The 26,992-nt window shown below is 45.3% G+C and overlaps 1 protein-coding gene and 1 non-coding gene across 4 annotated transcripts in view; one reads left to right on the top strand and one right to left on the bottom strand.

The window, feature by feature from the left end:
• LOC132394532 (uncharacterized) overlaps window positions 1-12,524 on the top strand; it is a 32,077-nt gene extending 19,553 nt beyond the window's left edge. For all 3 annotated transcript variants that reach the window (XM_059970814.1, XM_059970813.1, XM_059970815.1), the window contains 5 exons: window positions 1,175-1,297; window positions 1,380-1,469; window positions 4,359-4,451; window positions 6,663-6,700; window positions 11,340-12,524. In XM_059970814.1, the coding sequence (XP_059826797.1) occupies window positions 1,175-1,297; window positions 1,380-1,469; window positions 4,359-4,451; window positions 6,663-6,700; window positions 11,340-11,408 (413 nt within the window). In that variant the 3' untranslated portion in view covers window positions 11,409-12,524. The remainder of the gene's footprint in view (window positions 1-1,174; window positions 1,298-1,379; window positions 1,470-4,358; window positions 4,452-6,662; window positions 6,701-11,339) is intronic.
• A 5,808-nt stretch (window positions 12,525-18,332) lies between these two features.
• Window positions 18,333-18,493, bottom strand: LOC132394893 (U1 spliceosomal RNA). The gene has a single exon (XR_009512439.1). It is a non-coding gene; the product is annotated as a U1 spliceosomal RNA (small nuclear RNA).
• Window positions 18,494-26,992: the final 8,499 nt, after the last annotated feature.

The following is a 26,992-nucleotide window of genomic DNA, read 5'->3' as shown; positions in this document are numbered from 1 at the left end:
GGGAGATGACATGTAAAATGTCAGTGCACTGTTAAGGGCAGGACCCTAAACTGTACAGAGACAACCTGTGGTCCAAGTCTGTAGGTGAAAGTGGCCTCAAGCTGATAGGATGCTAAAGAAGGCATACAACATGCTTAATCAGTAGAGGAACTGATTTCAAGAATTGTTGCAGCTTTATTAAACTGTGGTTAGGTTGTGTGTGGAGTACTGCACTTAATCCTAGTTGTCCATTCCAGAGAAGAATGCTGAGGCTCTGGAGAGGTTTACCAGGATGCTGCCTGAAATAGAGGGCACACCCCATGAGGAGAGTCTGGAGAAAAATGGGTTGTTTTCTCTGGAGAGGCTGAGGGGAGAAGGTTAGGAGAGGCACGGGTACATAGCTGGTAGCCTTTCCTTCGGGTTGTAATACCAGAGGGCATGCATCTAGGGTGAGAGTTGAGACATGATCACACCAAGGAACTCATGAGACTCCCTACCCGTGGGAACAGCGGAGGTTACATTAGGGTACCCGCCATCACCCTACTGGGGGTAAACAGATGAGCCACATATGAACACACACAACACACACAAAATTCCAGAAGTTAGGCAGCATCTGTGGAGGGGAGGAGAATAAAGCAGTCCAGAAACCTTCATTAGGATTCTTCAGATCTGGATGAATAGTCTCGACCTGAAACGTTGACTGTTTATTCCCCTCCTTGGATGCTGCCTGGCTTGCTGAGTTTTCTCCAGCATTTTGTATCTGCTTCTCAAGATTTCCAGTGACTGCAGAATCTCTTGTTTATGGACAGCAATGAAGCCTTTCCGGTGCTCCTCATGATGGAGCTAGAAGAAATCTGTGGATCGGGAACCATCTATATGAAGGAAATGGCCAGTTCGAGTTTTGGATTGAGACCCTTGATCAGGATTGGAAGCAAGAGTGGAGATGGCCATTATAAAAAGATGAGGGGAAAGGGGTGAAGTAAGAGCTGGCAGGTGATCGGTCAATCCAGGTGAAGTTGGGACGGTGGGGCGGAGAGAGTCATATGTAGATGAGGTAGGGGGCCTTGCCAGTGTCACCTACATCTGTGGAACTAATATCTAACTACTGTTGGGAAATAGGATTGTGCTGTCTTGTTGGTTTAATTTCTTAAGTTCTGCATAAATTGTGAACTCTTACTGTTGGTCTTTACTCTAGGTTCTGATTCTCTAAACGCGGCTACAGCATGCATTTCATTTCTCCTATTTTTTACTTTGACTGTACCATTTATCACTCGAAGATCTAACTGCCAGCGCATTGGCAGATTCAACATCAATACCGGTGAGAAGCAGCTCAACTGTTTTATAAAATTTCCAGTCGTAGTGAAATCCAGCTCTCTTATCATCATGTCCTCTGTCTCTAGCATTTATTTGGAATCTCATTCAATGTGCACTTCACACCATCATGATTGGCATCTCGATTGGGTTCCTCATCAAAGACATCCATCAGAGAAGTGAGTTGGCTGTTTCTCCATACTGTTCATGATCCAGCAGATACAGTCACTCAAAGACTATTAGCATAAGTCCCTGCGTGGCCTGGCCTGGCCTGATGGTTGACAGATTGACATAAAGTGTGAGGTGCAGTTTATGTAACACAGTATAATGCTACTGGCACTGTTAAAGTAACACAGTGATATAAATATGTGAAACAGCAGCAACAGAAGATGAGAAGTGACCAGTGCAGGACAGGAGTGTGTCTGAGTCACAGCAATTAGAGTTGTGTGTGTAAGGGCAGGAAGGTTTCTCCCTTAGGTTGGTTCATCGCGAGATGAGTATCTGCTACGTGCTTGTTCTTGCAGATACATGGCTTCAGGACAACATGCCACACCTTCAGACCACTCAGTGACTTATGTTCATAGTATTTTGTGACTGGATCATAACTCTATGTACTGTGTGTGACTCTGTGTAGAGTGTTTTGCACCTTGGCCCCGGAAGAACGATGTTTTGTGTATGGTTGAATGACAATTATACTTGAACTTCTATCTGCCGTTGCTTGAGGGCACAGCAGTTAGTTGTGTCTCAACCCGGGGCACACTTGGACATTGAAATACCCCACGCAGAGTGCGTTCCTCCTCTGTTCACCTAGTGCTTCATCCAAGGGGTGGGTTCACTGTTCCGAAGAGGCCTGATTAATGAGTTTGTGGAGCATAGAAGAATTTGCTCCGCAAACTCATTAATCAGGGTCTCCTGATTGAGGAGGTTTTGTTCATTTGAAATCGGAACTACAGTCCTTATTTCATGAACTGATCCCACTATGTTACTTGTCGATGGACAAGGTGACATTAGATTTTGGACATGTCCTGTGAGTCCAAATATTGCTTAACCACTTTGGTATGTCCATAAGACATAGGAGCAGAATTAGGCCATTTGGCCCATCGAGTCTGCTTCACCATTCCATCATGGCTGATTTATTATCCCTCTCAACCCCATTCTTCTGCCTTCTCCCATTAATCTTTGACACCTTGACTAATTAAGGACTTAACAACATCTGCTTAAAATGAGGGGATTGAGTGTATAAAATGAGGGGATGTTTGCCAACAAGTTAGCAAGTGAAGTTCCAGGGAGTTGTTGTTCTATAGAGCAGGAAGTTCCAGATTTCATGAATGAGTTTAATTGCTGAACAAAATAATTAAACATTATTCATAATAGTCTCTGAATGATCACCCAAACTGGACACTAAATTGGATATTAACAGGTGTGAAGGGAATGTGTCTGTGGCTGAGGTGTTGATACAAGAATCCGAGGTTCCATTTTTTTGGTTGAAGAGGATGCAGGCATCCGTTTTGGAAGGGCTGGTAGCAATGAAGTGAGCCTGCACCTGAGATGAGATGGGACTCCTGTCCTAACTGAAGCATCTCAGAGGCTCCTCATGATGCCTTGGATCTCCTGGACAATACTAATATTTATGTCAGGCTGCTGCTAGTAGACTACAGCTCAGCGTTTAACACAGTCATTCCTACAGTTCCTCTCAAAAAGCTCCAAAACCTGGACCTCTTTACCTGCCTCTGCAACTGGATCCTCGACTTCCTCACTGGAAGACCATGGCCTGTGCAGATCGGAAATGGCATCTCCACCTCACTGATAATCAACACTGGCGCACCTCAAGGGTGTGTGCTTAGCCCACTGCTCTACTCTCTCTCTATACCCATGACTGTGTGGTTAGACACAGCTCTAAAGCCATCTATAAATTTGCTAATGGCCCAACTATTGTTGGGAGATTTTCAAATGGTAACAAGAGGACGTACAGGAGTGGGGTAGATCAGCTGGTTGAGTGGTGTTGCAACAACAACCTTGCACTCAACGTCAGTGACACCAAAGAATTGATTGTGGACTTCAGAAAAGGAAAGACATGAGAACACACCAGTCCTCATAGAGGGTTCAGAAACGGAGAGAAATTTCAAGTTCCTGAGTGTCAAAATCTCTGAGGATCTATATTGGGCCCAGCATATCCATGCAGTTACAAAGAAGGTATGACAGCGGCTATATTTCATTAAGAGTTCGAGGAGACATTCGCAGATTTCTATAGATGTACGGTGGAGAGCATTCCAAATGGCTGTATCACTGTTTGGAATGGGATGGGGGACACTGCCCTGGATCAGAATAAGCTGCAGTCATGGGTGTAGAGAGAATAGAGCTGTGGGCTAAGCATGCATCGTTGAGATATGCCCGTGTTGGCTGTCAGAGAGGAGGGGATGTTATTTCGGATCTAAAATGAGTGGTCTCCCAGTGAGGAAGTCGGGAATCCGTTTTGCAGGAGGAGCCCAGGTTCCAGAGCTCTTTGATTAGTACTACGGGCTTTGAGCACTGAACAGTAATCAGTAAACAGCAGCCTGACGTTTGAGCGGAGGCAGGAGGCAGTCTGTCTTTCCCAGGTTATGTAGCGATTGTGGGGGGTGGGAGAGGGCAGAAGAGGGAGATAATCAGCTTTTGGGGGTTTATTAAGGCACAGTCTGTGATGGAGTGGAGAGAATTACCTTGGGCACCTGTTACCTCCCCTGTCATCTCTCCAGCTCGGCTGCCTCTCGGCAACCCACTGCTCCCCTCCCCCCTGCCGTAATTGGAGCAGCAGCTGGACAGCGGTGAGCTTCATTGTGGAGGTACTGGGGGTCAGTGGTAGGGGGAAGTGGGTCTGCTTGGCCCAGCCAGGGGAAGATTGGCTGTCCGCAGAGGGTCACAGCATCGGCACAGTTTCCGATCAGCAGCTGAAGTTACTGATGATTAACTCACTTCTTCAAATGGCTCTGTTCAGGTTTTGATGTTGCCATTTGGAGACGTCCCATTGTGTATGTCTGTGATATGCGTGTGCTAGATTACTCAGTGTCTTTGCTGTTCTGTATTGTCAGATCAAGGACGTATCTTCCACATCTGGATTGTGCTCATCGCCTCAGTGGCCGAATATACAGTCAGCTTTTTCCTGGCCTTGATGTTCAATTCCTGTAAGTATCAAAATGATCAGAACCTTCAGGTCACAAACCAGGAGCGGGAAATCAAAGCTGCTCACACAGAATGCTGGAGGGACTCGGTCACAACAAAAGCTTTCCCCAGGGTCCCACTGCCCCTTCAGGTCGGGGTTATGGGGAAACCTCCAGCACGTTGCCCCTGCCCTCGTCCCTGACTGGCTGCTGTCGTTCAGGAGGAGCTCTGGCCTGTATTTTTCCGTTTCTACTGGAAACTCCTCAGGGAGTCATTGGCGTTTTTGTCATAAATAGACTATAAGACGTAGGAGCAGTTTAGGCTATTCAGCCCATCAAGTCTGCTCTGCTGCTCCACCAGGGCTGATTTATTATCTCTCTCAACCCCATTCTCCTGCCTTTCCCGGCAAAGTACCACAAATACACACATATTGAGCAAGTTAATCTGTGTAAAATAACAGTATTGCACACTAGTCTAGCACTTCCCTAGTCATTTCTTGCCAATCAGGCGTTGCAATAGAGTTGTGTCCCATCCCACCCTGGCATCAGCGGATCACCTTGCCTTTTGGGAGTAGAGTATGATTTTTATTAAGGTCCTGCCTGACCTCATCAGAATTCCATAGTGAAGAAAGACAAAGTATCGATCAAAAGTATTGTCAAAGCACCCAAAATATTTTCATTGCCTAGATCCTCCTTATGGACTTTGAGTATTTTCTATCTGTAGTGCAGAGGGCTCTTGGTTCTATTCTGTGAGACAGTGGTAAAACTAATTTTTCAGCCCAGTAAGCCTGAATCCTGGAACAGGGCAATGGGGAAATTAAAATCTGGTGAATTAAGTAAAAGAATCCAATGTAAATACTGATGTATATAAAACTGAAGGAGTTCATCGTCTTTCAAGAAAAAGAATCTGCCATCCTCCCGGGAGACTGCTGGAAATCTGCAGGAATGCGGAGCTCCGGAACTTGCTGGCCGAGCTCCAGTGAACCTCTTGTCGCCAGGTGCTGCACGGGCAATCATGGACAGCAAACGTGAATTACTTCTGTCTCCACAGAGGCTTCCTGACCTGCAACTGCCCGAAGCCATTCCTATTTTTAATGCACCTTTTAAAATAATTTCAAATTGGTACCTCAGAAATATCATTTTAGTTTTGATGTTTCAGAGTGATGGGGGAAGGAAGGACTGTGCTGTTAAGGTTTCCTGGGATAATGTGGACGAGGCTTAATTTGTCCTGTTTCACCATTGTATCCTCAGCCTTGCACAGCCGGATTCGCCCTTGGGGCGGAGAGAGTGCAGGCAGAGCTTTCCATTCCTCCCCCAGGGAATATCCGGCCTGTGCCATTCCAGATGGTCAAATTCCTGGGGTAAATGAAGGTGAAGTCCAGGGGCTTTTGTCGTTTCTCTTCTGGAGATTCCACGTTGGGGAGCGAATTCAAGAAGTTTTCCATCTCGTAGGGTCGGGTCAATCAATGAAGGGAAGGGGTGGGTGAAGCCGGTGCTGTGTCCATCAGGGGAACGTCTGGGAGGAGGGCAGGAAAGGAGGGTTCTAGAAAGGGGGAGATAAATGAGCTGAAGGGCACTTTGCACCTGTGGTCTCTCCTGTGTCGAGGCTTGGTGTCACTCACAGTCCCAGGATGGGAAGGTGAAAGAAACCTTCCCCATGGGGAGCAGATATGGGAAACTGGGAAACGAGTTGCTGTTCAAATGTCTGTCCATTCATTTTAAGTGTTTGGACATTCAGCACACAGTCCAGTTTTCAATCTTTCAGCTGGGAGCAGGCAATGGGAATGTGACGGCAGACCCTGTCTTGGGGAAAGCCTTGGTCTTTAAAGGCAAGTAACAAGAAGGCACATTTCCTGGCCCGGCTCCCAGTGCAGGGCGGGGGCCTGTATCCTGATTCTGCGCTCATTGAATGCAGGAAATTCCATCAGTCACAAGAATGGGGGAGCAGAATTTCCTGTTTCCTCTGTGCAAAACACCTCAGGGAAGTTACTGTGGGACTCTGTGCATAAAGTAATTCTTCCATTGATTGTTATCCCTTTCCCACTGTATGACCCCGGACCTTCCCCGGTCTGTAAGCCAGAGATCCTGTCTGCAATCTATGTTAAGTCACCAAGAAGGGGTCAAATTCTCAAGGGTAAATGAGAGAGTATTGAAACTTTATTTGGTGACTGTTGGTGAGACAATTAATTGAAATACTGAATATCCATAATTATTGGATCATTTTCTTTATTATAGGGAGAAATAAAATCAACATTAATGGAAAAGGACCACAGGTATTTTGTTAGTATTAATTCCAGCAATGTATTTTATGCAGTAAAGCTCATTTAATATGTCATAAATTACTGACACACAGCTACAAATTTGTGCACATTGAAATTTTCCCACTCTGCTTATACAAGTCAGACATTGATACTCACAATGCAATACGTTAAGTCAAATCCAATCACATATATCTGACACACTCACAGAAATTACCCCAGAGGCCAACTCTGGATTGTGAATATTTATATATATATATAGTGCCTATGAAAAGTATTCACCTCCCTTGGAAGTTTTCATGTTTTATTGTTTTACAATATTGAATCACAGTGGATTTAATTTCCCTTTTTTGACACTGATCAACAAAAAAAGACTTTCATGTTAAAGTGAAAACAGACTTGTACAAAGTGATCTAAATATAAAACACAAAATATTGATTGTGTAAGTATCCACCCCCTTCAAGTCAGTATTTAGTAGATGCACCTTTGGCAGCAATTACAGCCTTGAGACTGTGTGGTTTGGTCTCTATCAGCTTTGCACATCTGGACATTGCAGTTTTCCTCCATTCTTCTTTACGAAACTGCTCAAACTCTGTCAGATTGCATGGTCAACCTCATCCTATTACTGCAATTTTTGGCTTACCAATGGTGGATAATAGTTATTTATCCCCTTCAGCTCGATGGATGATTGGATTTGTTACATTAATGGCTAGAAGATTCATTCTATTGAACTGGAAAGAAATTAATCTCCCAACTACATTTCAATGGTTTTCCCAAACTATATCTTGCCTGAGTTTAGAAAAAATCAGAAGTGTCATTTTTGACCCTTCGGTCAAATTTGAAGAAACTTGGAGACCATTTATTCAACATTTTCATGAGTTAAATTGACCTTTCCCCAACCATTTTCTTATCACCTTTAGTTATTTGGTTAGAGGTGTGGAGTTATTGACACTACAGTGTATATCTGATATGATACAATAGCCCATGTTGGTTCAGTTGGTGGTTGTTAGTTTTTTTTTGGGGAGGTTTATTTTTGTAAATACAGCATGAGTTTGGGGGTTATTATATATGTGTTATTAATTGTATTTGCATTCCAACCTTATTAATTATGTACTCTCAAGCTCTCTGTATTTGTTGTTTTTTTCCCTTGTGTTTTGTTTGAAAATTAATAAAAAGATTTAAAAAGAAAGAAGAAGATTGCATGGGGATTGTGAGTGAACAGCCCTTTTCAAGTCCAGCCACAAATCCTCAGTTGGACTGAGGTCTGGATTCTGACTTCAGAACATTAACTTTGTTGTTTTTAAGCCATTCCTGTGAAGCTTTGGCTTTATGCTTGAGGTGATTTTCTGCTGGAAAACACATCTCCCAAGTTGCAGTTCTCTTACAGACTGCATCACAGTTTTCCTCTGGGATTTCCCTGTATTTTGCTGCATCCATTTTACCCTCTACTTTCACAGTCCTTCCAGGGCCTGCTGCAGTGAAGCATCCCCACAGCAGAATGCGGCCATCACCATGCTTCATGGTAGACGGTGTGTTTCTGATGATGTGAGGTGCTTGGCTTATGCCAAACGTAGCATTTAGTCTGATGGCCAAAGAGTTCAATTTAGGTTTCATTGGACCATAGAACCTTCCAGCTGACTTCAGAGTCTCCCACATGCCTTCTGGCAAACATTAGCTGAGATTTCATGTGAGTTTTTTTAACAGTGGCTTTCTGGTCGCCACTCTCCCCATGAAGCTGTAACTGGTGAAGCACCCGGACAGCAGTTGTTATTTGATTTATTAGAGCCTTTGTACCCCATGGCTCCTGTACCCTACCATAACTTTCCTGTCTCATTGGAACGTACCTATGCTGAACTCCACTCAAATATCCTCTTAACATTTGCCATATTTCTTCCATACTTTTCCCTGAGAACATCTGCTCCCAATTTAAGCTTCCAGTTTCCTGCTTGATAGCCTCATAATTCCCCTTACTTCAATTAAACACTTTTCTAACTTGTCTGTTCCTATCTCTCTCCAATGCTATTGTAAAAGAGATAGAATTATGATCACTGTCTCCAAAATGCTCTCCCTCTGAGAGATCTGACACCTGACTAGGTTCATGAGTTTTTTTTCAATAGTGGCTTTGTCTTTGCCATTCTCCCACAAAGCTGTGACTAGTGAAGCACTCAGGCAACAGTTGTATGCGCAGTCTCTCCCATCTTAGCCACTGACGCTTGTAACTGCTCCAGAGTAGTCATAGGTCTCTTGGTGGCCTCCCTCACTAGTCCCCTTATCGCACGGTCACCCAGTGAATGGCAAACTTACAGCTGTGCCGTATTCTTTCCATAACTTGATGGTTGACAGCTGTACTCCAAGGGATATTCAGTGACTTGGAAGCTTTCCTGTATCCATCTCCTGATTTATGCTGTTCAGTGACCTTTTTGCAGAGCTGCTTGAAGAGTTCCTTTGTCTTCATGGTGTAGTTTTTGCCAAGGTACTGACTCACTAGCAGTTGGACCTTCCAGATACAGGTGCATTTTTACTACAATCAGTCAAAATACCTTGACTGCATTCAGGTATCCAAAAACAGATTTCTATTTAACTAATTATGTGACTTCTAAAACCAATTGGCTGTACCAGTGATGATTTAGTGTGTCATATTAAAGGGGGGAGGGTGGGTGAATATATATGTAATCAATTATTTTGTGTTTTATATTTGTAGTTCATTTAGATCACTTTGAAGAGATGTGTTTTCATTTTGACACAAGAGTCTTTTTCTGTTAATTAGTGTCAAAAAAAGCCAAATTAAATCTCTAATTCAATGTTGTAAACAATAAAACATAAAAACTTCCAAGGGACTGAATACTTTTTATATGCACTATATATAATTTTATGTATTGCACTGCACTCTGGCACAAAAAACCCCCACAAATTTCGTGACATGTGAGTGATTATAATCCTGATTCTGATTTGGGTCTCGATTTTGGACTGAAAGTGGGAAGGAGGCAGGGAGAGGAGAATCCTGGTTGGGAAAAAGGGGAAGGAAGGGGGAGGGAGTGGGAAGCACCAGAGAGACGTTCTGTAATGACCAATAAACCAATTGTTTGGAATCAAATGACCTTGCTGGTGTCTCAGGGATGGGTGTGTCTGCATCCCCACCAGCCCTGGCGTTCCTTCCTGTTCCACCCTTTCCACACCCTCCTGCAGCGCTCCATCCTCACCATTCCCAACATTCTTTGCTCCCGCCAGACTTGCAAACCTGCTCTCCATGTTGATAAATACAGTCTGTGCAAAGGTTTTTATATATGCCTCAGACTTTTACTGCAGAGTACTGCACAGATTCTCCCACTGTCTCTCAGTTCCTGTGTCTGAACACATTCTCTATGAAGGTAACAGAGATTAACCATCATCTTGACCTTTCACAGTCTCTCATTTTGTAAATAGATGTTGTTTTGGCCTTCTGTGCTTTCGTATCTCCCTCCTTCACTTTCTCTCAGAATTAGAATCAGGTTTATTATCAATGACATGCACTCGGTGGCCACTTTAACGTGTATGGCTGTACTACTGCTCGTTAATCAGATATCTAATCAGCCAGTCATGTGGTAGCAACTCAGTGTATGAAAGCATGCAGACATGGTCAAGCAGTTCATTTACTGTTCAGACTGAACATCGGAATGGGGGAAGCAATGTGATCTAAGTGACTTTGACTGTGGAATGACTGTTGGTGGATTGAGTATCACAGAAACTGCTGATCTCCTGGGATTTTCACACACAACATTCTCCAGAGTTTAAAGAGAACGGTGTGCAAAATAAAAAAAACTAGCATCCAATGAGTGGCATAAATGCGTTGTTAATGAGAGAGGTCAGAGGAGAATGTCCAGACTGGTTTAAACTGACAGGAAGCAACAGCAACTCAAATAACCACATATTACAACAGTGGTGTGTAGAAGAGCACCTCTGATTGCAGAACATTTTAAAATCTTGAAGTGGGTGGGGTACATACTCAGTGGCCATTTTATTAGGTACAGGAGGTACCCTATAAGGAGGCCTCTAAGTGTCTGTTGTGGACAGACACGACAGGCACATTAAAAAAAAATTATGAATGTAACAATAAGAAATACTAAAAATAATTAAGTAATGTAAAAAGTGAGGTCACAGGTTTGTGGCCTGTTCAGAAATCTGGGGGCAGAGGGAAAGGAGTCGCTCCTAAGATGTGAGCGTGTGTCTTTGTGTTCCTGTATCTCCTCTCTGATGGTCCCAATGAGGAGAGGGCATGTCCTGGGTGTTGGTGGCCCCTCAGCCACCTTGAAGCATCGCTTATTGAAGATGTCCTCTGGTGGGGTAGCCAGTGCCCATGATGGAGCTGGTTTTGTTTACCGGGTACTACAGGCTTTTCTGATCACGTCCATTGGCGCCCACACTCCAGACGGCAATGCAACCAGGCAGAATATTCTCCGCGGTACACCTGTAGAAACTTGCTAGAGTCTTTGCTGGCGTACCAAATCTCCACAGACTCCTAATGAAGTATAGCCGCTGACATCCCTTCTCTGTGATTGCACCAATGTGTTAGGTCAAGGATAGATCCTCAGAACTGGAACCCAATCAGTTTCTGATCAGTGTCTGGTCTGTCTGCATTTGTCATGCCATTTTACAATTTCACTTTCTCTGTGTTCAGAATGCTGAAGAACTGCAGGTTTTCAGAACCTGTCACACAGAAGCTGCTGGATCTCTACATCCTGATTAGAATGGGCTGAACGGTCTGCTTTTGGATGCCACTGCCTTGGAAAAACACTATCTGGTATGACTGAACATTTCGATCCTATGGTTCCCAACTCAGGTCACGGCATAATTTCAGTCCGTTGGCTGGGAGTGTCCATCTCTGACAATCCGGTGAAGATGTTTCTCCATGCTGGTTGAGAAAGTGAAAATGGGGATGAATTTGATTAGTCTCAACTCAGGACTCGGGCTTAAGCCAGAGAAGAGACGTACCAATCAGTCCAATCCTCGAGCTCCCAACTCAGGACTCTGACTCAATCCAAAGAAGCCACACAGTACCGACTGATTTTGATCTGTTGGCTTCTGACTGGGAATGTCCATCTCTGACAATCTGACAGAGTTTTTACGAGCAGCAGAAACTTTATTCCAGGTTCTGTGTGGGAAGAGGCACAGAAGTGTAGACTCCCCCAGCAGTCAGCCCTGTAAGGAGAGAGTCAAACTTGTTATTAAAATACAATCAGGGACCAAAAGACAAAATGGTGGCAGCTTGGAATGTGGAGATAATATACAGATGTGCCATGAACACACATGTGTTTGTTCCTGCCCTCCCCAAAATGCTACACCTGCCCATTCACCTCTTCCCTCACCTCCATTCAGGGTCCCAAACAGCCCTCCCAGGTGAGGCAACACTTCACCTACAAATCTGCTGGGGTTTACCTATTGTGTCCAGTGCTTCCAATGCAATTCTGGCACCTTCCTCCTTCCCTTCCAGTCTTGATGAAGGGTCTCGGCACAAAACGTCAGTTGTTCATTCATTTTCATAGGTGCTGCTGCCTGGCCTGCTGAGTTCCTCCAGCATTTTGGGTGTATTGATTTGGATTTCCAGCATTTCCAGAATTTCCCATATTTAACTTTGAGATTATAAGCTGGTGAAGAGTGTTTAGTGTGTGCATGTGCGTGCGCGTGTGTGTTTTGCACGAGAGGCTGTTGGATCTGTAGTTGCCACTGCCATTGTACAAATCAGAGTGTTAAGTTGTTGATGAGTATTCTGCTTTTCTTTGTACCACTACATTATTAATTGATTGACTTCCTTTTGTATTGTATGTTTTATATGACAAATAAATCTATTTATCTATCCCTTTAACGTGTGTACGCTGCTTGCTTTGTTTGCAAATATATTTTCGAATGCCCTTGCTGGAAAATGCAGGAAAGTACACAAAGCAAATTTTAAAATATTTTCATTACAAGCACAGTTCTTTTCTCTCCTTTTTTTGTTATCTCTTGAACGTGCTTCTTTTTCAAAAAATATACTTTATACACATTATACTGTCAAAAGAATTGAGACATTTTTCACCATCAGTTTAAATAGAGAAAGCTTTTTCTCACAAAGCATCAACATCACTTATGTTCCCTCCTCAAAGAATCCAGCTGTGAAGTGTTTGGCAAGCAGTTCCACAGTGCCTCCGTGTTCAGTGGTACCAGGGCCTTGAACAGGCTCTTTCCATACCGGCCTTTTAATAGCTGATCTGAGTTTTCCTGCAATTTTTTTATTTCAAAAAAGTAAACTTTGTTCATAAAAAATACAGTATATTCAAATCAAAAACGTAAATAAGATAAATAAATAAATTAAATTAAATAATTAGATGATTAAATTAGAATTAAATAAGATAAGCTATAACTTTATTTACCCTGAAAAAAATTATTGTTGCAAGGTTACTCAGTCAAACAGTTATTCTTTAAAACACAAAATGTAAGCACTGAGGTACAAAAAATACAAAATGTGCATTAAAAAGTAACAGTGTAAAATACAGATGTGCAACGAAACCGTATACTTGAGGAGTTGTAGAGTCTCAGAGTCACAGGGAGAAAGGATCTCCTGTGGCGTTCAGTGCTCCATGATGGAATCAGTCTGTTGCTAAAGGTGCTCCTCTCCTTGTCCAGTGTGGCGTGGCAGGGGTGTCCAAAATGCTCCGTAGCATCGACAGCATCCTCCTCTCAGACACAACCACTGAGGGATCCAGTTCCACCCCCAGAATGGAACCAGCCTTCCTGGTGAGCTGACTGATCTTCTTGGCCTCAGCTGCTCTCACCCCGCTGCCCACCACTGAGCCGTAGATCATCTGCAGCACAGCACTGCTGACGTTGAATGACCGGAGCCTCCTCAGGAACGACAGTTGGCTCTCCCTTCTTGTACAGACCCTCTGTATTTTTAGTCCAGTACAGTTTATTGTCCAGGTGAGTTCCCAGGTCTCTGTAGTCCCGGATGAATTCCACATCTGTTCCCTTGATGGAGATGGCAATACAGGGTGTTTTCACCTTCCTGAAGTACGGCACCAACTGGTTTGTCTTGGTAATTAAAAGACTAGCTTTATTTGTCACATCGATATTGAAGCAACAGGAAAGTGTCGCTCGCTTCAATGACCAACGCAGTCTGAGGTTGTGCTGGGGGGCAGTCTGCAAGTGTCCGGCACCAAAATCGCTTACCCACAACTCACTAACCCTAACCTATACGGCTTCGGTTTGTGGGAGGAAACTGGAGCACCTGGAGGAAATCTGTGTGGCCAAAGGGAAAACAGACTCCTTACAGTGGCAGGAATTGAACCCCAATCATGTTTGCTAGCGTTGTAAAGCGTTAGGCTAACTGCTACTCTCGGGTGCTGCCTATGGAAGATGCTACATTCATAACACCATCCAATAAAAGAAGCTTTCCATACATTTGCAAGTGTTAGTACACTCTGAATGGGGTACTAATGCCGCAGATGTAGATACTCTCAGGAATCTGGGAGGCTTTTACACAAAACTCAGCACCACAAAGTCCCCACAATACCTTTGCATTGCTTAAGCCAATCTCCAGTGCAAACCTCAGCACACACAATAACACAGTGATATGGTTAGCAATACGCCTTTTGAGGGCCCAGGAAATTGAATAAATCCCTAGATCTGGATTTTCTTGGAACAGTGGTGGTGGGGGGGGGGGGGGGGAGCTTAGGCCTGAGGGTCGGCCTCCTGGGTTAGTAACGGAGCCCCTGTGAAATTGGGTGTGCACAGGGTCGCATTGAGGAGGGGCAAGGGGGAATTAGTGCAGGGGGGGAGTGTAGTCAATGTTCTCCTGGGCTTTGTGTGGTTCAAGTAGGCCTCAGGAACCATTTCAGATATCCCGCCTCTCCCGGAAGTTCTGGGAGTCTCCCGTGTGTTGATAGCGGCTCCCTGATGCCCGCAAATTAAATACCATATCCTGGAAATCGATTTTTTTGAGAGGGGGAGGGAAAGGAAGAGGAAAAGGGAGAGCGACGGGAGTATCCTGATTGGTCCCTCTTCATGCTAAGTAGACCTATCAGTTTTCTCTGTGGGGGGGCTTCACAGTCGACCTCTCTCTCTCTTTCATTGTCCATCAGTTCAGTTTAGTGTCCTGCTGCGTCCTGGCAGAGTGTTCAAAAAAAGAAAATATTAAACGTACTTCACCCCAGACTACACTAAAGTGAACTCCTGCCTAATAAGGGTCAAAAATAATGACAGTGTTGCTCGCTGCACTGTTTTAAACAGTGACTTTTCCATTGCCCATGGTGGGTTAAGTGATTGTAAAAGACATGTTGAGGTGAGTTTAACAGGTGTCATTTGTTCGTTAGCATAGCTAACGTTATTGAAACTCACTGGCTGGGCTGCTAAGGAGCGACTTTATTGATGTCCTACGTGATGAGGCCAAACTCCCTGTAGACTTGCTTAAAGTTGTAATGGAATTTTAAAAAATGACTCTATGATAAAATAAGTACATATTGTAATGTCACATTTTCTGCATATACCCAACTTGGTTTACAGATTAGACAAAATCACTAAAGGAAGTATTACATACACCCTTGGAGGTCGACCGGGGGTGGGCGGGGGGGGGGGGGGCGGTGCTACCTCCCTGAAATGAGTTTTTGCATGGTGGGATGTCTGCCATCTAAAACAGTGTTCAGTGTAAGACAAGTGAACTGACTGCAGCAAACAGGAGTTGCATGCCACTGAAAAGGTAGAAATCACGTGATGGAACTATGGAAGAAGAAGTGGTGCTGTATTTGAAGGGGGTGGTGGAGAGCCTGGGCCCGGTGACTGAGGGCCTTCGGCCTACTTCCCAACCAGAAGCGGAGGGGGTGGGAGAGCTGCGTTGGCATGGTAGCTTTCAATAGGGATTGGAGTAAGCAAAGGGTTTTCCATGGGTGAAAGGTAACGCACGTCTAGAGCAGGGATGATGGACAGATGGTGTGCATGTGTCCAATGTGGCACAAGGAAAGATTGTTAGCATGTGATATGCAGTACTGCCCCTCGATTCTTTTGTCTGCCTTGTTAGTTTCAATCTGCTTCTGATATACGTTGACAAACAAGAGAAACTCTGCAGATGCTGGAAATCCGAACAGTCGACGTTTCGGGCTGAAACCCTTCGGCAGGACTGGAGGATTTAAACTTCCTCAGGGTAGGCATCCCCAAAAGGTCCACTCTACTCTTTTCCTAGATGCTGACTGGCCTGCTGCATTCCTCCAGCATTTTGTGTGTGTCACTCAGATTTACTTTTATTAATTTAGTTGATTAACTTAATTAATAGAAATGATCAAGGCCTGTAGAGTTGTTTCCTGCCGGCACTGGGATCAGTGGAAAGGGAAGGGGGCACGTGACAGAGGGGATCAGCGGAAAGGGAAGGGGGCATGTGACAGAGGGGATCAGCGGAAAGGGAAGGGGGTACGTGACAGAGGGGATCAGTGGAAAGGGAAGGGGGTACGTGACAGAGGGGATCAGTGGAAAGGGAAGGGGGTACGTGACAGAGGGGATCAGCGGAAAGGGAAGGGGGCACGTGACAGAGGGGATCAGCGGAAAGGGAAGGGGGCACGTGACAGAGGGGATCAGCGGAAAGGGAAGGGGGTACGTGACAGAGGGGATCAGCGGAAAGGGAAGGGGGCACGTGACAGAGGGGATCAGCGGAAAGGGAAGGGGGCACGTGACAGAGGGGATCAGCGGAAAGGGAAGGGGGTACGTGACAGAGGGGATCAGCGGAAAGGGAAGGGGGCACGTGACAGAGGGGATCAGCGGAAAGGGAAGGGGGCACGTGACAGAGGGGATCAGCGGAAAGGGAAGGGGGCTCGTGACAGAGGGATTGGTTTTAGAAAGCAAGGTTCCATTTCACGGGGCACCTCGGGTGGGACCAGGCAAGGGGGTGGATTCCACATGGACACCCATCCCATCGGGCAGCAGTGTTGCCACAAGGACGCAGGGGAGAAGGGAGAACTCGAGCAGCTTGCTGAGAAGAGAGTGGGCCGGTAGAAGTGATGGATTGGGGAAGCAAGCTTCAGGGAAAATCAGGGTCCAGTAAATAACTAAAGGAAGGAGAGATGCAGAGGGTGGTTGAGTAAAATATAAGAGAAATAAACCGGTTATAGCGAGAGGCTCAAATGTTTTTCAGGAAAACACCAAAAAGATCATAAGATACAGGAGCAGATTAGGCCATTCAGCCCATTGAGTCTGCTCCACAATTCCATCATGGCTGATTTATTATTCCTCCCAACCCCATTCTCCTGCCTTCTCACCATAACCTTTGATGCCTTGATTAATCAGGAACCTCTCAACCTCCACCTTAAACATACCCAGTGACATGGCCTGCACAGCCTCCAGTGGCAAAGAATTCCACAGATTCACCAACCTCTGGCTAAATAAATGTTCCCTCATCTCTCTTCTAAATGGGCGTTCCTCAATTCTGAGTCTCAATCCTCAGATTGTTCCACTATTGGAAACATCTTTGCCACATACAGTCCAGCTAGGCCTTTCAATATTCAATAAGTTTCAATGTGATCACCCTCATTCATTTGAATTCCAGTGAGTACAGGCCCAGAGCCACCAAACGCTCCTCATGTGTTAACACTTCCATTCCCGGGATCATTCTCATGAACCTCCTCCAGAGCCTCTCCAAGGCAGCTCAGATAAGGGGCACAAAACTGCCCCCAGTGCTGCAAGCGTGGTCTGACCAGTGCCTCAGCATTACACCCTTGCTGTTGAATGAATGCTCACATTGCATTTACTAGCCACTGGCAACCAGCTCCCTTCATACCCACTCGCTGCCTGTTGCCAATCAGCCATCTCATGCCAGTATGTTTCCTATAATACCAATGGCCCTTACCTTGTTAAACAGCCTCACGTGCAGCACTTTGTCAAAGGCCTTCTGAAAATCCAAGTAAACAACATCCACTGACTCTCCTTTGTCCATGGTGTTTGTTATTTCCCCAACAAATCCCTCAAAGATTTCTAAATGGACATTGACCTGATGAACACTATCTCAGTACGTTTTGTCTACACTACTTATTTTAACAGAACTATTAAATAGACATGCTTACTGTAAATCAGTTTTTTTCTCTATGTATCAGGCATTTCATCATGCTGCTGCTGTAGAGTTAGCAAATGCCACGAGATTCGCATGATATTAAACCAGGTTCTGGTTCAGAATGAATTCCCAAAGGGAATGCTTGAATTGTAATGAATCACAAACATACATTCGGGATTACTGAGCTGGACAGGACGAGGAGGTAAGTTTGCCGGACCGCACAGCGGTGGGAAGTGGTGAAATCAAGTTCAGGGTGGGGGGGGGGGGGTTATGATGGAGAGTAAACAGGCAAGTGGAGGCTTCGTGATTGGAATGGAGGGATGGTAGTATTGAGAAGAGGGCGTACCCAGGGCACCGCATTTTGAGCGTCCATGATGGAGCTAACATGATTTGCTTCAGTCAGAATTCACTTTCCAGCACTCAGCAACTCATGTTCTCAGTATTCATCTGTCTATCGATGGTTCCTAAGGTTGTGATATCCAGGGGTGGGAGTGGGGATAAAGAAGGCGTAACGTACTCCTCCCGTTAGCCTGAGGACACCCATTCCCGATTACCATCAGATAGCGGGAAACGTCTGTAATATTTCATCTATCTTTAATTTCGATGATCAGGGGAGAGCGCGAACGCAGTCCCCACTACCACAAATTGTGCAGTCGAGTATCCCGCATTTGGGGATATCGCAGGCGTCAGCACACCCGGAGTGCAATGGGATAGCTCGTCCCGGAACCTCGGCCCTCCTGATCACCGACGGTTCCCTGCCAGGTAAGTATGTTTGACCAGTCTCCCACACAGAGAGCCAACGAGAGGCACAACTCCTTAATATCAACACGAGCTCAGTTACTTTGCTACTGTGTACCCACATATAGACTACAAAGAAGGAGCAACTACATCTGTTGTTTTTATTCTCGTTCTAACCTAGCGTTACTTTTTAAGGTTTCACGCCTTCTTTTCGCCTTGGCTATGTGTATATCTTCCTTAAATGGAAGCAGCCCCCGACGTGCGGTTCCGAAGCTGCCTGCTGCGTGTCGGACCACGCCTGGGTTCCGTTCACAGGAGGCATGCGCTTGTGCGGGGTCCAGTCTCCCGTTCCCAAACAGGAGGAAATGCTGGAAATGCGAGCAACACACACAAAATGCTGGAGGAACTCCGCAGCATCTATGGAAAAGAGTACAGTCAACGTTTCAGGCCGAAACCATTCCGCAGCCCCGAGGCTGGGAGGCACCGGCTTGTATCAGCCAGCGCTCCCTTGAGTTCAGCTCAGCTCACAGAGAGCCGGGGCTGTCGGAGTGTCTGCTCTCATTTTAGACCAGTCGTTTGAGGTTTCATTGCGGAATCGGGCTATTTTACGTTTGCTATTCTGACATTCAACACCCACGCACATTTTTTTTTCTTTTTTGTATTTGCACAGTATGTTGCCTTTGGCAATATTTCATTCCATAGTGAGACAGAGGGAAAATCCAGCTGAAATTACAAACGTGTAAACGGGTAGTGGCTAACATAATAAACCAGCACAGGGTTTCCAAGTCACCCTCCACCCTCACTAAATCCTTTGGGTCTTTCATCTATCACCTCACAACTTCTCACTTTAATTCCCCCTCCCAGACCACTTGCCTTTTATTCTCCGGTGGGATCGCTCTGCTCCTGAAGAAGGAGCCTGTGGCCTATCACTGTAAGGTGGGGGCATTTGGGAGCCAATGTCCTTTTTTGCATTCTGTGTGGGGGGGGAGTTTGGGTGGTTGATGATCATGTTGCCTTTCGTTTTTTATTGGCGGAGTTGCTATTTCTCTTTGAAGTGACTTCCAGGGTTTTTCTTTGTTTGGTGGTGATCTGAAGAAGAATCTCAGAGTTGTACACTGCACACATACTTTCATAATAAAGTAACCTTTGAACCCCTTACCTACTACCGCCTGCCAGCTCTTACTCCTCCCCCTCCCTTCACCCCCTCATTCTGGCTACTGCCCCCTTCCTTTTCCAGTCCTGATGAATGTTCTCTGTTTATTCTCCTCCAGGTTAGGGTCTTCAAAAGAACCCTGAAAGGGAAAAATGGAGATATTAAAGATAGAAATAGAGCTGAAGATGCCAGCAAAGGAGTCGCCATTAGGCACCATTGTCCTAAGCTCCGCCCGCTGTAAATGTTGTCTACATGGCATTTATGAAGGCATTTCACGATGCCCCTCATGGTGGCTGATCCGGAAGATTCCCCCTCCCAGACCACTTGCCTTTTATTCTCTGGTGGGATCGCTCTGCTCTTGAAGAAGGATGCATTACGTGGTGACAGTCACTCGGATTCAGAATTGGCTTGCCTATAGGAGACAGATGGCAGTGGTTGTTGGTGTTCTGGGGGCATTGGTACAGGGACCTCTGATATATATAAATATCATGGATGGGTGGATTAGTAGGTCTGCAGATGACACAGGTTTGTGGTGTTGTGGACAGTGAAAAGATTGCTACGAGATACTGCAGATCTGCTGTTGTGCTGCTGTGCAGACTCTACCGGCTACTTAGGGAGTTCACAGCTGTTACCGTCACAGCGGTGTACATTGCTATTCACCACAGGCTGATACTGAACTGGCTCTGAAGGAACTGTACGAGACCGTCAGCACGCTGGAGACTGCACACCCAGAGGCTGCCTTTATCGTAGCCAGTGACTTTAATAGAACGTCGCTGATTAAAATTTCTCCAAAGTTTTGTCAGCACATCCAGGTGAGCACTCGGGGAGATAACACACTCAACCACTGCTACACTTCCTTCCGCAACGCTTACAAGGCGCTTCTTCATCCAGTATTTGGAAAATCAGATCACTCCTCGATCCTGATATTGCTGACATACAGGCAGAAGCTGAAACAAGGGCCAGTCATTGTTAAAACCATCCACCGTTAGTCTGACCAATCGGTCCCCATGCTACAGGACTGCTTTGATGACGTCAGCTGGAATGTCTTCCATCATGATGATGTCTTCGAGTTCATGGATGGAGTCAAGTGCTTCATCCAGGAGTGCACTGACGATGTTGTCCTCCAGAAATCAGTCAGGGTCTTCCCAAATCAGAAACCCTGGGTCAATAATTCCATGCGAGCAGCACTTAAAGAGTTTATGTTGCCAGTAATCAGCTGGAGCTCAAGAAAAGCAGCTACGATCTGGGCAAAGTTATCAAGGCAGCAAAACGGCAATACAGGGACAAGATTGAGTCAAAATTCTCGGTGAACAACACACGTGGCTTGTGGCAAGGACTGTATATCATCACAGACTTCAAAGCCAAAAGCAGTGGTGTGACCAACATTTCAGCCTCTCTCCCAGATGAGCTCGATCTTTTTTACGCTCAGTTCATGTTGCTAACTCTGAGCCTCTGAGGAAAGCCGCCAATGCAACCTGCAACTCGGTCATCTCTGAGGCTGAAGTACGCAGATGTTTCCAATGAGTGGACAGTCACAAGTCATTCCAGGACGAATACTCTGGTCGTGCATGGCACAACTGGTAGGTATGTTACAGATATTTTTAATCTTTTCCTCTCCCTATGTAGAGTACCTGCCTGCTTCAAAACTTCCAATATCATCCCTGTACCAAAAAGACCAAGTAACACGTCTGAACGACTGGCGTCCTGTCGCACTCACCTCAATAATAAGAGAGGCTGGTAAGCAACTGCATTTGCACCATGCTACCACCCAAACTGGACTCCTTTCAATTCGCCTACAGACACAACCAATCGACAGATAACTCAATAGCCACTGCTCCACACACCATCCTTGCACATCTGGAGAAGAAAGATGCCTAAGTGAGAATGCTATTCTTGGACTACAGTTCAGCATTCAGCACCATAATATCCTCCAGGCTGGACAGGAACCTCAGAGACCTTGGCCTCGACCTGCCTTGTGCAGCTGGATCCTGGACTTCAATATAGACAGTAGGTGCAGGAGTAGGCCATTCAGCCCTTCTAGCCAGCACCACCATTCACTGTGATCATGGCTGATCATACACAATCAGTACCCCGTTCCTGCCCTCTCCCCATATCCCTTGACCCCACTATCTATAAGAGCTCTATCTACCTCTCTCTTGAATGCCTCCAGCGACTTGGCCTCCACTGCCTTCTGGGGTAGAGCATTCCACATATCCACCACTCTCTGCTTTAAAAAGATTTTCCGCATCTCTGATCTAAATGGCCTACCCCTTATTCTTAAACTGTGGCTTCTGGTTCTGGACTCACCCATCAGCGGGAACGTGCTTCCTGCCTCCAGCGTGTCCAATCCCTTAATAATCTTATATGTTTCAATCAGGTCCCCTTTCATTCTTCTAAATTCCAGTGTATACAAGCCCAGTCACTCCAATCTTTCAACATATGACAGTCCCGCCATTCTGGGAATTAACCTTGTGAACCTTCGCTGCACTCTCTCAATAGCAAAAATGTCCTTCCTCAAATTTGGAGACCAAAACTGCACACAGTACTCCAGGTGGGGTCTCAGCAGGGCCCTGTACAGCTGCAAAAGGACCTCTTTACTCCTATACTCAATTCCTCTTGTTATAAAGGCCAGCATGCCATTAGCTTTCTTCACTGCCTGCTGTACCTGCATGCTTGCTTTCATTGACTGATGTACAAGAACACCTAGATCTCGTTGTACTTCCCCTTTTCCTAACTTGACTCCATTTAGATAGTAATCTGTCTTCCTGTTCTTGCCACCAAAGTGGATAACCTCACATTTATCCACATTAAACTGCATCTGCCATACATTTGCCCACTCACCTAGCCTGTCCAAGTCACCCTGCATTCTCATAACATCCTCCTGACATTTCACACTGCCACGCAGCTTTGTGTCATCAGCAAATTTGCTAATGTTACTTTTAATTTGTTCATCTAAATCATTAATGTATATGACTTCCTGTCAGATCGCTGGCAGGTGGTAAGAGTGGGCTCCCTCACCACTGCCTTTTTGACCCACAAAACAGGAGCCCCTCAGGGCTGTGTCCTGTCCCCTCCTTTACTCCCTATACACCCATGACTGTGTCACCACCCACAGCTCTAATCTGCTAAATAAATTTGCTGACGACAGTACAATGATCGGCCTAATCTCAAACAATAACAAGGTAGTCTACAGGGAAGGGGACATCTCTCTACACAGTGGTGTTAAGAAAACAACCTCTCCCTCAATGTCGCAAAAACAAAGGAGCTGGTTGTGGACTACAGGAGGAATGGAGACATCAATGGATCTGGGGTTGAGAGGATGAACAGCTTTAAGTTCCTCAGCATTCACATCACCAAGGATCTCACGTGGCCTGTACACACCAGTTGTGTGTTGAAAAAGGCACAACAGCGCCTTTCACGTCAGACGGTTGAAGAAGTTTAGTATGGGCCCCCAAGTCTAAGAACTTTCTACAGGGGCACAATTAAGAGCATCCTGACTTGCTGCACCTGCCTGGTATGGGAACTGTACTTCCCTCAATCGCGGGATTCTTCAGAGAGCGGTGCGGACAGCCCGGTTCATCTGTAGTTGTGAACTTCCCATGATTCAGGACATTACAAAGACAGGTGTGAAAAAAGGGCCTGAAGGATCATTGGGGGCCCGAGTCACCCCAACCACAATCTATTCCAGCTGCTACCACCTGGGAAATGGTACTGCAGCATTAAAGCCAGGACCAACAGGTTCTGGGACAGCTTCTTCCACCAGGTCATCTGACTGATTAATTCATGCTGATACGATTGTATTTCTGTGATACATTGACTGTTATGTTGTACATACTATTTATTATAAATTACTATGATTGCACATTGCACATTTAGATGGAGATGTAACAAAGATTTTTACTCTCCATGTATGTGAAGGATATAGTTGATGACATTTAATCTGGAAGTGCGTGAGGTGATGCACACTGGGAGATCAAATGTAATGGGGAAGTACACGATTAATGGCCGGACCTTTTAACAGCATTGATACACAGAGGGATCGAGTGGAACCAGATCATCGCTCCCTGAAAGTGGCCACAGAAGTTGATAGAATACACCCAAAGTGTAGAGGAACTTGGTAGGTCAGACAGCATCTCTGGAGAGGAATAAACTGTCAAAGTTTCAGGCTGAAATCCTTCATCAGGGCTAGAGAGGAAGAGGGAAGAAGGGAAAATAAGGAAGGGAGAGACTACAGGCTGGTAGGTGTTAAGTGAACAGCTGTGGGGGACGGTAGGTGGGTGATTGAGGTGGGATGAAGTGAGAAGCTGGGAGGTGGAAGAGGTAGGGGGCTGAAGGAGAAAGAAACTGATTGGAGAGAACAGTGGCCCATGAGAGAAAGGGAAGGAGGAGGGAAGAGGAGCCAGAATAGGGAATGGAAAAAGAGGGAAAGGGGAGGTGAAGAAGGTGTATGGAATGTTTACCTTTATTTGTTGAGGCATTGAGTTCAAACTCAGGAAGTTATGTTGCAGCCTTGGGCTGCGTGTGGAATAATGCATTCGATTCTGGTCGCACCATTATGGGGAAGACATGGAGGCATCAGAGAGAATGCAGAAGTGGTTTACCAGGATACCGGCTGGATTAGAGGGCAGGTGCTACAAGGACAGTTTGGACAAACTGGAATTTTTTTCTCTGGAGTAGGAGAGGCTGAGGGAAGACCTGACAGAAGTTTGTTTATGAAATTACGAGCACATATGTTGAAAGGACAGCTGGTGACGTTTTATCAGGGTTGAAATGTCTGTGAGTGCAAGCATTTGAAATGAGAGGAGGAATGTTTTAAGGAGAGTGGTGGATGTCTAGGGTTCTCTGTCAGGGTGGTGGTGAAGATGAGTAATATAGGTACATTTAGGAGACTTCCATATGGGCATATGAATATGGTGAGACAGGGAGGTGGAAAGAATAAGTGTAACCAGATGTCACAAACTTAATTAAGGGCCTGTTCCATTTCTGTACTGTTCTAGAATCTCATTTTGATGTCTGGATGTCACCAGTAGTGCCTGGATTTATTGGGAAACTGGGATTGCCATCAGTAGCTGACATCTGTTTTATAAATAGAGTACCTGGTAAGGCTCTGAAAACCTGTGCCAACCAACTGGTGGGAGTATTCAAGGACATTTTCAACCTCTCACTGCCATGAGCGGAAGTTCCTACTTGCTTCAAGAAGGCAACAATTATACCAGTGCCTAAGAAGAATAATGTGAGCTGCCTTAATGACTATCACCCAGTAGCACACACATCTACAATGATGAAATGCTTTGAGAGGCTGGTCATGACTAGACTGAGCTCCTGCCTTAGCAAGGACCTGGACCCATTGCAATTTGTCTATCACCATAATAGATCAATGGCAGATGCAATCTCAATGGCTCTTCAAACTGCTTTAGACCACCTGGACAACACAAACACCTATGTCAGTATGCTGTTCATTGACTATAGCTCAGCATTTAATACTATCATTCCCACAATCCTGATTGAGAAGTTGCAGAACCTGGACCTCTGTACCAACATCTGCAATTGGATCCTTGACTTGCTAACTGGAAGACCACAATCTGTGCAGGTTGGTGATAACATCTGCTGCTCCCTGACGATCAACACTGGTGCACATCAGGGGTGTGTGCTTAACCCACTGCTCTACTCTCAGGATACCCATGACTGTGTGGCTAGGCATAGCTCAAATACCATCCATAAATTTGCTGACTAAAATTTATTTTATATGTTGAAAAATCCCCAAATTCGTTAAATAATTTTAGCAAAGCAGGAATAGATTTGTTAGGCTTAGATATATAAACCAATCAATCGTCAGCGTAAAGAGAGATCTTGTGCATGGTCTCATTCACAAAAATCCCATGAATATTTTTGGCTTCACGAACAGCAATAACAAGGGTTCTAATATTAATTTAAATAACAAAGGACGTAATGGACAACCTTGTCTTGTCCCCTGTGATAGCTGAAAAAATGGAGACCTACAGTTGTTAGTGACAACAATAGTGCAGAATACCATCTAAATGGGGAGAAGGTGCACACATCAGAAGTGCAAAGTGACTCTGGAATCCTCGTGCAAGCCTCCCAGAAGGTGAATTTACAGGGTGAGTGTGGTAAAGAAGGGAAATGCAATGTTGGCATTTATTTCGAGGGGAATAGAATATAAAAGCAAGGAGATGATGCTGAGCCTTTATAAGACACTAGTCAGGCCGCACTTACAAGTATTGTCAAGTTTTGGGCCCCACTTTTCAGAAAGGAGGTGTTGTCATTGGAGAGAATCCAGAGGAGGTTCACGAGGATAATTCTGGGAATGCAGGAGTTAACGTATGAGAAGCGTTTGGCAGATTTGGGCCGGTACTCACTGTAGTTTAGAAGAATGCGAGGGAATCTCATTGAAAGCTACCAAATTGATGCTTTCAAGAAGGAGCTAGATAGGTATCTTATGGATAGGGGAATCAAGGGATATAGAGACAAGGCAGGAACCGGGTATTGATAGTAGTTGATTAGCCATGATCTCAAAATGGTGGTGCAGGCTCGAAGGGCTGAATGGTCTACTTCTGCACCTATTGTCTATTGTCTATTGTCAAATGTTGAAATGACTAAATAGGGCAGATGTGGAGAGGATATTTCCTAAGGTGGGGGTTTCCAGAACTAGAGGGCACAGCCTGAATATTGAGGGTTGACCCTTTAGGACAGAGGTAAAGAGAATTTTTTTTAGCTTGAGAGTAGTGAATCTGTGGAATGCTCTGCCGCAGACTGCGTTGGAGGCCAAGTCCATGCGTATAGTTAAGGCGGAAGTTGACAGTTTCCTGATCGGTCAGGATACGTAGTACATGGCGAGAAGGCAGGTGCATGGGGTTGAGTGGGATCCGGGATCAGCCATGATGGAATGGTGGAGTGGGGGGCTGAATGGCCTAATTTTCCTTCCACAGTCCAAAGACATACGGATAGGGTAATTGGTCATTGTAAATTTTCTCATGATCAGGTTGCGGGGGTTAGATTGGAGTTGTCAGGGGTTGCTGCAGTAGTGAGGCTTGAAGGGCCTATTCTGCGCTGCACCACTCAATAAATAAATAAATAAATAAATCTCTCGACTGTTTCCCAAATTCACGACGCTCTAATCCAGAGATGAGCGTGCTGCCCATTGAGCTACAGGTATCCGGATCCCGTCTGGTCTGTATCACTGAGGGAAGAAAGGGGCCTGATTTGCTGTTGTTCTGTTGTTGATATTGTTGCTTGTGTTAGTCATAGAACCCTACAGCACAGAAACAGGCCCTTCAGCCCATCTAGTCCATGCACAACTATTAATCTGACTAGTCCCATCCATATGCCTCCATACCCCTTCTATCAAGATACCTATCCA

The sequence above is a fragment of the Hypanus sabinus genome, chromosome 5, assembly GCF_030144855.1.
Source record: "Hypanus sabinus isolate sHypSab1 chromosome 5, sHypSab1.hap1, whole genome shotgun sequence".
In the NCBI taxonomy this organism is placed as follows: domain Eukaryota; kingdom Metazoa; phylum Chordata; class Chondrichthyes; order Myliobatiformes; family Dasyatidae; genus Hypanus; species Hypanus sabinus.
Note: the sequence above shows the minus strand (reverse complement) of the source record. Positions and strands in the feature narration are given on the sequence as shown.